The following is a 13,168-nucleotide window of genomic DNA, read 5'->3' on the forward strand; positions in this document are numbered from 1 at the left end:
CATTCTTATTTTTAATATATTTGTCAGAAATTTTTTAAAAATTTAACGTTACTTCTTTGTTTTCACTTGAATAATCCATGTTTATGGCACTTGATATTAACCAAGTAACATATAGCACTTGCAAATTCTGTTGTTCTGTTGATTGTGCTCAATAATGATTCTTAAAAACCTAAAAAGAGGCAAAACAGATCTGTTAATAGGATTCTTTACTTTCCTTTGTAAAACTTCTTTTCTGGATAGTTGTGTTGTAATTAATGTTTATTAAGGGCTTATTTTTGGTTTATTTTGGTAATTCTAAATATATATTTATAAAACTGTGGTATAAATTAAATAAAAAAAGCAAGTGTTTTTAACTGAAAGTAAGGAGCAACATTAAAACTTTAAATGAACAGAAATTACTCTGTATATGAAAGGGCCTTTCCCTCCTCAACACCTCACTCTTTACGCTAAAGTTTTTTACTGTTTTAAAAAGTAAAGTTAACAGAAAGAGTCAAACTTTAGCGGAAAAAGTGGGGCGTTGAGGAAAAAACCCTTTCATATACAGAGTAATTTCTGTATAAGCATCTATATTAAGTATCTCAGACATAAGATCTTTCTATATATCAAGTTTCATTAAGATCTGACCACCCATTTGCAAGATAAACATACCTCAATTTTCACATCTTCCAAGATCTCTGGTTTCCCCATCCAACTCCCCTCAACGTCACTTGATCTGGTCGAGATTTAAAATAAGAGCTCTGAAGTAGAAGATCCTTCTAAATATCAAACTTCAGGTAAAATTAGTGCAAACAGTATTACTGGCTTTCATATAAAGTGAATATACCACTTGATGTCTTTTTTCATGCTGTTTTAATGCAAATATAATAATCGCTTCTACTGCAAATTCAGATTTAAGCACTTTTTGACCTCTTAAAAATGACCTATATATGGGGTCATTACAAATCTGTAATAGTTTAGAAACAAGTTTGGGCTATATATTTGCACATCAAGGGGGGGGGGTAAAGCATAGCATATATTAAATACATAAACTAACTATTGCTGTATTTTTTTTATGTGTTTGTGCTGTTGCACTGGTGATTTCTCTTCTCATTAAAATTCGATGTGCAGAAACACATAAAAAAAAAAAAAAAAAAAAAAAAAAAAAAAAAAAAATACAGCAATGATTAGTTTACGTATTTAATATATGCTATGCTTTACTCCCACCCCCCTGATGTGCAAATATATATCCCAATTTTGTTTCTAAACTATTACAGATTTGTAATGACCCCATATATAGGTCATTTTTAAGAAGTCAAGAGGTCAAAAAGTGCTTAAATCTGAATTTGCAGTAGAAGCAATTATTATATTTGTAAACAGCATTAAAAAGGCATCAAGTGGTATATTCACTTTATATGACAGCCAGTAATACTGTTTGCACCAATTTTACTGAACTTCATTGAGATCTGATCACCCATTTGTAAGTTACAAATACATCTTTCTAATTTTTTTGAATTAACCCCCCCCCCCAAAGAGAGCGTATCCGTTACGGTTATGTCAATCACGTATTTAGGACTTGTGCTTATTTTTCCCACTAAATTTCTGTTTTGCCTCTCTTCAGGTTTCTAAGAATCATTATTAGGCCTTCTTGAAGAAATCGACTTTCTCTATGCTGTTATGATTCACAAAATAGATGCTATTGACACACATATAATATAAGCCTTGCCCAATTGTAGCAAAGAATCATAATTTTGAGTGAGAAGCCCCTTAAAAGTTCAATGTCTTACCTGTTTTACCCCTGTGTAAAGCCATTTAAAGATAAGATGTTTCAAACAGGGGGTGCGTTTAAATGCCTACATTTCATTTTGAACTATACCATAAAAGGTAATAATTGTTTTTCAATGCTGGTGAACTAATTATGGAATATAGTAGCTTAAAAAACAGTGAGAAGTTGAATTTTTCTAAGGTAAGCAAGGATTTACACTTTTAATATAATATAGGATCAAATTTGACCAAAATATAAGCTGTAATGCACAAAAAGCTACATTATAGAGGAGGGGGAAGGGGTATAGTTAGGGACCTCAAAATAACTTCCTGGGATATACTTTAGCCTGTAGACACATCCCTGAAAGTTTCAATTCTCTAGCCCAACAACTTTCCAAGATACCAAGAAGTCAATGGACTAGAATTTTACCTGCTTCTCTAATAATGACAAATAAACAATATGCAACCATCAGGATCTTGGTAAATGCAGTAATACACACTTTAGATCACTTGGAACAAAAGTAAACATTTTCCATAAGTTGGTTCTGGCAATGGAAATTGCCTTTATTAGAGGTAAGATAAGTCAGTTAAACAGAACTTTACCTTACATTGCTAAAATTGTTTTGCAAATATTGTTGATTTAAGGTCTTTGTATTAAGGAGATAAAAAAAAATAAGCTAGGCTACCATTATGACCTCAAAATTTCAAACTTCTGAATACTGCTAAGTTTTTTGATAGCATACTATGATATTTTAAACTATAAGCAGTTTAAAAATCATAAAATTATAGCAATTCATATAACTGTCATACCAATAGAGTGAATATACCACTCTATGCCTTTTTTTTATGTTCTTTGCAAATAAAGGCTAATAATCACCCTCTACCATAAATTCAAATTTAAGCACTTTTTAACCTAACCTTATCTATCCTTATTATAAATAATTTTAGTACTGAGAAAATGTAGCATTATTTTTTCAAAAATAATAGAAAAAGATGGATAGATAATCAAATCGGGTAAAACAACTTTATCAAGTCAATTTGTGCAGCTCCTTGACATGCCTACCAATTTTCATCATTCTAGCACGTCCAGAAGCTCCAAACTTGCCAAAGCACTGAACCCCACCACCTAACTCCACCAAAGAGAGCAGATCCAGTCTGGTTACATCAATCACGTATCTATGACATTTATAAGCGTTTTCCAAGATGTGTGGTTTCCCCCTCCAACTCCCCCCAATGTCAAAAGATCTGGTTGGGATTTGAAATAAGAGCTCTAAGACATGAGTTCCTTCTAAATATCAAATTTCATTAAAATTCGGTTACCCATTCTTAAGTTAAAAATACCTCAATTTTTCTGATTTTTCCAAATTAACAACCCCCAGCTCCCTCAAAGAGAATGGATCCATACCAATTATGTCAATCTTGTATCTATAACTTGTGCTTATTCTTCCCATCAAGTTTCATCCTGATCTCTCTACTCTAAGGGTTTTCCAAGATTTCTGTTTCCCCCCTCCAACCCACTATGTCCCTGGATCTGATTCAAATTGAAAATGGAGTATCTGAGACATAAGATTCTTGTATTTATCAACTTTCATTAAGATCCAATCACCCATTTGTAAGATACCTTGATTTTCATGTTTTCTAAGAATTCCAGTTTCCCCCTCCAACTCCCTTCAATGTCACTGGATCTGGTTGTAAAATGAGAGTTCTAAAGCACAAAATCCATCTAGGTATCAAATTTCGTTAAGATCTGATCACCCCTTGTAAGTTACAAATACCTCATTTTTTCTAATTTTTCCAAATTACTAACTACCCCCCCCCCAACTCCACCAAAGAGAACGGGTCCCATCTGGTTATGTCAGTCACCTATCTTAGAATTGTGCTTATTATTTCCACCAAGTTTCATCCTGATCTCTCTGCTTTAAGCATTTTCCAAGATTTCTGCCCCCCCCCCCTAATGACACTGGTTCCGGTCAGGATTTAAAATAAGAGATCTGAGTTTTGAGGTCCTTCTAAATATGAAATTTCATTAAGATCTGATCACTATTTTGTAATTCAAAAATACCTCATGTTTTCTAGTGCTTCAGAATTAACCCCCCCCCCCACCAACTACCCCAGAGAGAGCGAATCCATTCCAGTTATGTCAATCCTGTATCTAGGACTTGTGCCTATTTTTCCCACCAAGTTTCATCCTGATCCCTCCATTCTAAGCATTTTCCAAGATTTTAGGTTCTGCCCTCCCAACTTCCCCTTCACTGGATCCAGTCCGGATTTAAAATAAGAGCTCTGAGACACAATATCCTTCTAAACATCAAATTTCATTAAGATCTGATTACTCCTTCATAAGTTTAGTTCATAATTACTCCTTCATAATTTAGGTTCTACCCTCCCAACTTCCCCTTCACTGGATCCGGTCCAGATTTAAAATAAGAGCTCTGAGACACAATATCCTTCTAAACATCAAATTTCATTAAAATCTGATTACTCCTTCATAAGTTAAAAATACCTCATTTTTATTTAATTTTTCAGAATTAACTTTCCTCCCCCAACTCCCCCAAAGAGAACGGGTCCGTTCCGTTTATTTCAATCATGTATCTAGGACTTATGATTATTTTTACCACCAAGTTTTATCCTGATCCCTCCACTTTAAGCATTTGCCAAGATTTTAGATCCGCCCAACTCCCCCAAATGTCACCAGATGTGGTCGAGATTTATAATAAGAGCTCTGAGACACGATATCCTTTCAAAAATCAAATTTCATTAAGATCCAATCACTCCTTTGTAAGTTAAAAATACCTCATTTTTTCTGAATTTTCAGAATTAACCCTCCTCCCCAACTCCCCCAAAGAGAGCAGATCTGTTCCAGTTATGTCAATCATGTATGTAGGACTTCTGCTTATTTTTCCCACCAAGTTTCATCCTGATCCCTTCATTCTAAGCATTTTCCAAGATTTTAGGTTCCCCCCGAACTCCCCCCAATGTCACCGGATCTGATTGGGATTTAAAATAAGAGCCCTGAGACGCAATATCCTTCTAAACATCAAATTTCATTATGATCCCATCACCCATTTGTAAGTTAAAAATGCTTCATTTTTTTATCTTTTCTGAATTAACCAACCCCCAACCCCCCCCCCCCCAGATGGTCAAATCGCGAAAACAACTATTTCTAATTTAATCTGGTCCGGTCCCTGATATCCCTGCCAAATTTCATTGTCCTAGCGTACCTGGAAGTGCCTAAAGTAGCAAAACCAGGACAGACAGAGAGACCAGCAGAATTTGTGATTGCTATATGTCACTTGGTTAATACTAAGTGCCCTAAAAATGGTACTATGAGAGCATATTCTTTATAAGTGAAAACCAGCAAATGAGTAAGTTAGGCTATGTTTAGGCTTTTGGATATGGTTAGCCAATGATTTGACATTAGTATTAAACATTTGAAACAACTAAGCACAGAGTTCTTTGTAATGAAATCCATATTTGTTACATACTTTATTACAACAGTTAGATGCTTTGGACATTACTGCAGATAGTCAGAAGGCCAAATTTTTCCAATGGCTGAAAACCTGTACATAAAAATTGTATTTACCAGTTCTTCTGTTAACTCTTGACTGAAATATCTTATGGGTGTTGTTGTGTTGATTCATAAGAAAACAAAGAACTGATGCATATCAGTATTGCATGTTTCCTGTTCAACATGATAGTTAATAAGATTATAATAGTTTGCTATAAGAGTATAGACTGGGTAATTTTAACCTTATTTGATCTCTCATTGTAGGCCATTTTAAGCATGCAAAATATGGAGTCATTGTGTTGTCCTATGCTGAACCCTTTCAAACAGTAGCAGGTCAGTTTTTTTCTAAAGGGTCCTGAACAATAATTCTGTACTCCAATGATGACTACTCCAAGTATTTATTGGTGGTTAAAAGAGCTGGCAAGATTAAAACAGCTGGAATTTTTTTTTAGTGTCACATAGTGCACTAATGGCAGGTCTTGATGAAATTTGGCCTATTTAAACTTTCACATGATAGGTTGAAACATGTTACCTTCAATTGTCTTAAATTGCAGGTAGGAGCAATCTAAAGGTTACTCCTTTTAGAGCTCCAGAATGATGACATTACCTTAAATTGTAGCTTAGAGCAATCTAAGGATCTCCTGACATGAGCTGTATTCACATGAGCTGTGTTCAAAGTTTTTTAGTAACCAGGTGCTGTTGCATGATCAGTAGCATTCCAATTGTGTTTACACTCTCTAGAGGACCATTTGGCATTCAGCCTTCATTTGAAAACATCAATCAATTCAGCAGTAACTGTTTCATTAGATAGTTTGTTCCAACTATTGACAATTCATGATGAAAAGAAGTGAGTGCAGACTCTAGATATGGTAGACTGCTTGACAAGTTTTAGGTGATGACCTCTAGTTCTTGAGTTGGGACCAGCAGTAGAGAATAATGCAGGAAGAGTATTAGCCTTCATTAACTAATAAGCTAAAATGATATCCCCTCTATTTCTCCTGTAAACAAGTATAGAGAGATTCAGCTTTGTAGTCTTGTCGGGTATGAAAGCTCCTGCATGCCAGATATCTTTTTGGTGCGTGTCTCTGCATATGTTCTAAAACGTTTATGTCTTTTTAAAACACAGGGAGGCAAGAGACATTCCAACTTCAAGCTTAGGAAGATTGATGACTTCTTAGCATGAGTGCTGAATTTTAGCTTGTTGTCAATAGTGACACCAAGACCTTGTTCATTATTTACAGAGGAATGGGGGCTGACCTAAGAAAAAGTAAGAGTGACAAGAATTCAGTTTATTCAGAGTCTTAGCTCTCACTAAATTACTGGCTAAATTGGTATTTCCACTATTTCTCCTGTAAACAAGTGTAGGGAGACTCAGTTTTGATAGTCTTGCTGGGTATGAAAGCTCCTGTATACAGGATATCACTTTAGTGGCACGATATGGCACTTGGCAACATCGAATTTAAGAAGCAAAGTCTCAGCCCAATGACCCAGCAGTTGAAGATTATTTTGTAGAAGGGCATGATCTTCCCATGACAAGGCTGGTCCAAGAAGCTTTTGGTTGTCTGCATAGAGGGTTGATTTACTGCTGATAATGGAAGGAGCATCATTGATGAAGATATTAGATAGTGTAGGACCCAAAATACTTCCCTGAGGAACTCCACTAAAACATGGGTAGAGAAAGAAAGGAAACAATTATCACAGTCATCAAATAACTGAAAACATTGATATCTCAAGTAAAGAAAGTCAAGGATTCACTGCAGAGATTTCTCTTCAAGGTTGACTGCACATTATTTAGTTGCAAGTTGCTTGTGACAAGCTTTATCAAAACCTTCAGTAAAGTTAAGCAGAATCATGTCAGCAGGCACCCCCATATCAAGCAACTTGGTGATGTGATCATATGATTCAAGGATTCACTGCAGGGATTTCTCTTCAAGGTTGACTGCACATAATTTAGTTGCAAGTTGCTTGTGACAAACTTTATCAAAACATTCAGGAAAGTTAAGCAGAATCATGTCAGCAGGCACCTCCATATCAAGCAACTTGGTGATGTGATCATATGATTCAAGGATTCACTGCAGGGATTTCTCTTCAAGGTTGCCTGCACATAATTTAGTTGCAAGTTGCTTATGACAAACTTTATCAAAACCTTCAGGAAAGTTAAGCAGAATCATGTCAGCAGGCACCCCCATATCAAGCAACTTGGTGATGTGATCATATGATTCAAGGATTCACTGCAGGGATTTCTCTTCAAGGTTGACTGCACATAATTTAGTTGCAAGTTGCTTGTGACAAACTTTATCAAAACCTTCAGGAAAGTTAAGCAGAATCATGTCAGCAGGCACCCCCATATCAAGCAAATTGGTGATGTGATCATATGATTCTGGTGTCAACAGATCTTCCTTAAAAAAAGCCATGTTGTGAACTGTGCAAAACATTATTTGGTTTAATATGTTTTAAACTGTAGGATCAATTATTCTTCCAAGGCCCTTATAATTGTGTAATTATTATATATTTATTATATAATTATATGTTATTATATGTTAATTATATGTTATAAATTGTAACCAAATTCCTTATACTCTTTCCAAATACTTAGGTTGCTTTTCTGAAAGCAAAACTCAACCCCTCTGAAGCTCCAGATATAGCCCTAGAATATGCAAAAAAATGCCAAAACAATGAGATTCTTACTTTATAATATGGAGCATATTTCTATGAATCAGATTATTATGTTTTCTTCCATTGGTATCCATATTTTAATCATCTAAACATTTTTGCCCAAAAGTTATATTGCAGTCACTTAAGCAAAATAGTTTTTACCAGGTCAAGAATGTAAGAAACTGATCTGACAAAGAAGACATGACATGCTATAGATAAAATAGCAGATAAACATATTATTTAGGGCTATATTGTTGGTCAAATGCTTCACATAAGGGCTATGTCTAGGGCCAGGAGGGTGGGTAATGTGTGTTGTCAGAAAAGCAACCTTGATATTTGGAAAGAGCATAAAATAAGGAATCTAATGGTACAATTATTATTACCATGTTTTCTTTAGATTAAATAAAAAAACAAGTTTTTAACTGCAATTAAGGAGCAACAATAAAACTTAAGATGAAAATAAATTATTCCATATATGAAAGGGGTTGTCCTCTCCTCAACACCTCGCTCTTTACGCTAAAGTTTGACTCTTTCTCACAACTCTACTTTTTAAAACAATAAAAACTTTAGCGTAAAGAGCAAGGCGTTGAGGAGGGGACAACCCCTTTCGTATATGAAATAATTCTGTTTGTTTTAAGTTTATTGTCGCTCCTTACTTGCAGTTAAAAAGCTTGTTTTTTTTATTTAATTTCTGAACGTTTTTAAATTAATGCAGATTTTGCTTTTGGGCTCAATGCATGAATAATTAAACCATATCTGCATATTAATTTTTTCTGCTAAATGGCTTTCTCATAGAAAGCCATTTTTTTTTTATAAAAAAAGGGTGGGGGAGGTGGGTGGGATATATAAAGACTTGATAAAAAAATTCAAGTTCATAGAACTGTACTAATATGGAGACTTTCAAAGGCTGATAATTGTAAATGCTTGTAAGCTATGAAAAGAAAATGGAATGTTTTTGCTTCAGATTTTGATTCTTTATGGATTTAAATAAAGATTTTTGATTAAAAAAAATTATCTCCTATTTTCTTGATATTAACTTGAAGAGGCAACAAATCTATCAAAGAAAAAAATTATCCTAACTTTGATAAACAGTGCAGTTTTAGTTTCATCAAGGAAGAAGTTTTGATTTTATCCCTTAAAAAGAAAAAACTGTTGAATTTTTCAGATTTTACCACTATTCTTCATGCATTGTTCAACTGTAAAGAAATCTTAAATTTTTTAATTCATTGCCAGCGGAAAATTGTTATGTGTATATTATATATTTTATCCTAGTGTGGTGTTTAGCCATAGGTGGGGGAGGGGCATTGGTGTTACCAAGGGGAGGGTGGTTAAGGATGACCTGCCTAGAGGAAAAGAGGACATAAATGCCTTCTTGTTTTTGGTTTTTAATCCTCTTTCTCTTTAAATTAAAGTAAATCTACCAAAAGATAAACATGGGAAAAACTCCCTTAAATCATGCTAAAAGAAAAACTCCTCATAGCACTTGTTTTTCCTCCTCCAGGAAATTCCCCCTGTAGCTCTCTTGAGGTGAGGATGGGAAGGAGCAGGGTATCAACTTTCTTTTACTAATAAATACATGAAAATTCTAAAATAAATGTATAAGAAATAAATAAATATATGAAAATATGTGATGTAAACTCATAATTCTGAAAGTGTAAAGGCTAAGTGAGGATCTCCTCCTTAACAAGAAAGTGATTTTGTGCCCAATACCTTGACAAAACAAGGAGTTTTGGCTTTTTTAGATTCTGGCTGTTTGTTTTTTGTTTGTTCGTTTTTTAGGGTTTTATTTTACACCTGCAAATCACATAAAATTCATAATTTTTTTTTCCTTTTTATCTGTGTAAGTTACAGCTTTGTCTTTACCCCAACTTCAAATAGTTACAGGAATCAATTTCTCCCGGAATTTTGCTTCCTCCCAAGCATTGTCAGGAATCCACACAAAACTAGAAGTCAAAGATGGGGTTGCTGTCATCAGATTTGACTCTCCAGACTCGAAGGTATTTTAGATTACCTTTTAGATTGATGTGTGTTTTTTTAGATTGACGTGTTCTATTAGTCAAACTAGTAACCATAGCGTGTGCCTTGCCTAAATATCAAATTTGTGTTTGATGTTATAGTATCTTTATCATAAAGCTACAAAGGATGAATGAAGCCGCACTCCCCCCACCCCCCTTCATGTATGGTTTCCATAGCAACAGTGCATGCTAAAATTGATGTATATTGTTACCTTGACAGAATTGAAGTTGATGCTTCTTTTCAATGCTTGCAAAATTAATAATAGTTAATAATAATAATAGTTAATAAAATTAATAATTATAGTAATGTATTTGTAGTTGCTATACAAACACTGAGGAAAAGTGAGTAAAAAAATAATAACAAACAACAGCAACAAGCATACAACAATAGTATGAGTAGACAAACATTTCAATTAGCTGTTGATGTGACCCCATTTTTTCTGTGACTAGCAAAATAACCATCTGCTCCCTCCTATACTGTGAAAAACGCTTTTTTATGTTTTTTTTTCATACTTCTGGTTGAACTGTAGAGTTCATTTAAAGTAAAAGGTGAATGGGTAGAAGTTGAATTGCAATGAATGTGCAATGAAAATAGCATGGTAAAAGATACTGCTTAGTATCTTTTAATCATGTAAAGGCTCCAGAAGCCCAGCCTTAACCAAAGGTAATTTTCTGAGGTTGTTGAAAGCCTTTGCATGATGATCTTGATGAAGGTAATGGAGCAGCGAAGGTGATATTGGCATTTCAAAACCTGAAATTGTTCCACCTAACCCCCGGAAGTCCTAAACTGGTACCTATTAAGGCCGTGATTAAGTGAACTGATGGAACTCGAAAATCCTACGTTAAAATCGAAAATTTATATTTAAAAAGTACTCAAGTATTCATTGGCGGAAGATACTGCTATTAATATCAGGTCGTAGCTTCTTGAAGATGCTACAAAATGTTTGCTAGGATTTTGTTCTATTTCCTCGAATTGCTTAGATATCTTAGAAAATGTCTTGCTCTTGTTTTCAAGTGTATTCTATGTACACTTATCGGTACTATCATGAGCAGAAGACAATAACCTGTAAGATGGTTGCAACCATTTTTCAATTTATTTTCCTGTTTTCGAATAGTCCCGTAGAATATTTTAAGCTACCTGAAATTTTTACAAGTTTTTTGCCAGAAGAATCGTTTCAGATCGCCGATAACACCTTCTAGAGACCAGATTGACAAGCTGGTATAATTAAAGTGCTATTTCCGCCAATGAATAAGTGCTATTTGAAGAGTTTTCGACAATCAACGGTCTCTAGAGAATTGAGAGACAGAAGGCTACCCTAACTTTGATTTTGAACCTCGATGTTCTCAAGTTCACTTAATCACGGCCTTAAACAATCTATGACATAACCAATTGAAGTCTCATGTGTTTTTATTTTCATATTTTGCAGTAAAATAACTTTGAAAATACAAATTTTGGACTAAAGTTAGTTAACCAGTGCTAGAACTATTGAATTATACTTAAAAGACAGGAGACCCAAAGTTACCCCACACCCTGGGGTAAGATGGGTCCAAACATTTATTTATTTTTAAAATAAAAAAATGTATTAACAAAAATTTTATTGTGGAAACCTATTCTAGAGATAAATGTCGCATAACTCCAAAGACTTCACCCTATTATCAATACCGTATACTGATTTACAGACTAAAGTGTATGAAAAATGGTACAGACTAACCCCATTTTACGGTTTCCTTATTGAAAAGGAGAAATATTAATATTTAAATTGAGGGCAAAATAAAACCCCTAGTAACCCCCCCCCCCCCCCATGAAATTGTTTCAGTACTGCTGCGCAGGCGTGAATTATCTGTGTTGTAGGAGCTGGATTTTAGTCTGTTTTTTACATCTTTTAGAATAAACAGTGGAAATTGGGCGATAATCTTTCTCTAAAGGTAATTTATGGATAACAAAAAACAGTTGAACTTCGATCATGTTTAGTGATATTTGCTTAAACTTAAGCTTTTCACCGTCTTTTCTCCTTTTTTTTTACTCTTGGCATAGAGAGTTTATGTTGATGTTAGTCATTAAGATAAGGTCCGATCATTTAATTACTAATAAAGCATGGGCTTAAAATGCCTGACAAATTAATATTTTTCTGTGGATTGCTGTTGGGAAAAAACCTACAAATTTGTTTACTTTTCTTGAGGTTACACTTGCAATAGATCCATTCACCTCTAAACGTAACAGAGTAATAGTTTCTTTGAATAGTTTCTTGGACGACGCTTCCTTTCCATCTATCAATGAAACTAGCGGACAGGCATGTTGGAAGACAGGCTTAATACAGAAAAAAAACAGAAGAGGCATACTCTTTTGTGAAGAACAGACAGAACAGTATGCCCCCTTTTCAAAAAGGGGATTCACGTAAGATTCAAGTCCTTGTACCCATCCCCACATAAAATACCCTGAGAGTTCAAATTTCAACTCTTCAGCCGAGAGACAAAACAGAGTGCATTTATCAAACTACCAGGAATGTATAGATTTTTTGGGGGGAGGGGGATCGTTTAAAAAAATCGAGAAAAGTGAGAATAAATCACTAAAATATACAAGTAAATATTATAAAGTAAACTATTATCCGTGCTTTTAAAATGTATATGATATTAAAGGAAAAGTAAATGCCCTTTATTCTACTTTCATTAAATAGAAAAGCACTTTTAATTTGATAGTTTTGAATAAAACTTTGAACTTCTTTGAACTGTTACCCATAACCCTCCCCCTCCCCCCAAAAAAACTCATCTCCCCCCCAAAAAAATCCTGAAAGTACCAATTTGATTCCCGAGGCACGAGACAAAACAGAGTGCATTTATCAAACTACCAGGAATGTATAGATTTTTTTTGGGGGGGGGAGGGGGATCCTTTAAAAAAAATCGAGAAAAGTGAGAATAAATCACTAAAATATACAAGTAAACATTATAAAGTAAACTATTATCCTTGCTTAAAAAAATGTATATGATATTAAAGGAAAAGTAAATGCCCTTTATTCTACTTTCATTAAATAGAAAAGTACTTTTAATTTGATAGTTTTGAATAAAACTTTGAACTTCTTTGAACTGTTACCCATAACCCTCCCCCTCCCCCAAAAAAACTCCTGAAAGTACCAATTTGATTCCCGAGGCACGAGACAAAACAGGTCGTGTTTGTCAAACTATCAGGAAAGTATGCAGTTTTTTTTTTGGGGGGGGGGCAGTGAAAAAGCACTTTTTATGTGAAAAATTAAAT

The 13,168-nt window shown here is 34.4% G+C and overlaps 1 protein-coding gene across 7 annotated transcripts in view; it reads left to right on the plus strand.

The window, feature by feature from the left end:
- LOC136034003 (trifunctional enzyme subunit alpha, mitochondrial-like) overlaps nt 1–13,168 on the plus strand; it is a 110,304-nt gene that overhangs the window by 3,233 nt on the left and 93,903 nt on the right. For 5 of the 7 annotated variants that reach the window (XM_065715040.1, XM_065715036.1, XM_065715037.1 and 2 more), the window contains exons 2-3: nt 5,513–5,581; nt 9,782–9,900. In XM_065715040.1, coding sequence (XP_065571112.1) covers nt 5,513–5,581; nt 9,782–9,900 — 188 coding nt within the window. The remainder of the gene's footprint in view (nt 1–5,512; nt 5,582–9,781; nt 9,901–13,168) is intronic. The other 2 variants (XM_065715038.1, XM_065715039.1) reach the window with 1 other exon arrangement.

This window comes from Artemia franciscana, chromosome 12 (assembly GCF_032884065.1).
Source record: "Artemia franciscana chromosome 12, ASM3288406v1, whole genome shotgun sequence".
Taxonomy (NCBI): Eukaryota; Metazoa; Arthropoda; class Branchiopoda; order Anostraca; family Artemiidae; genus Artemia; species Artemia franciscana.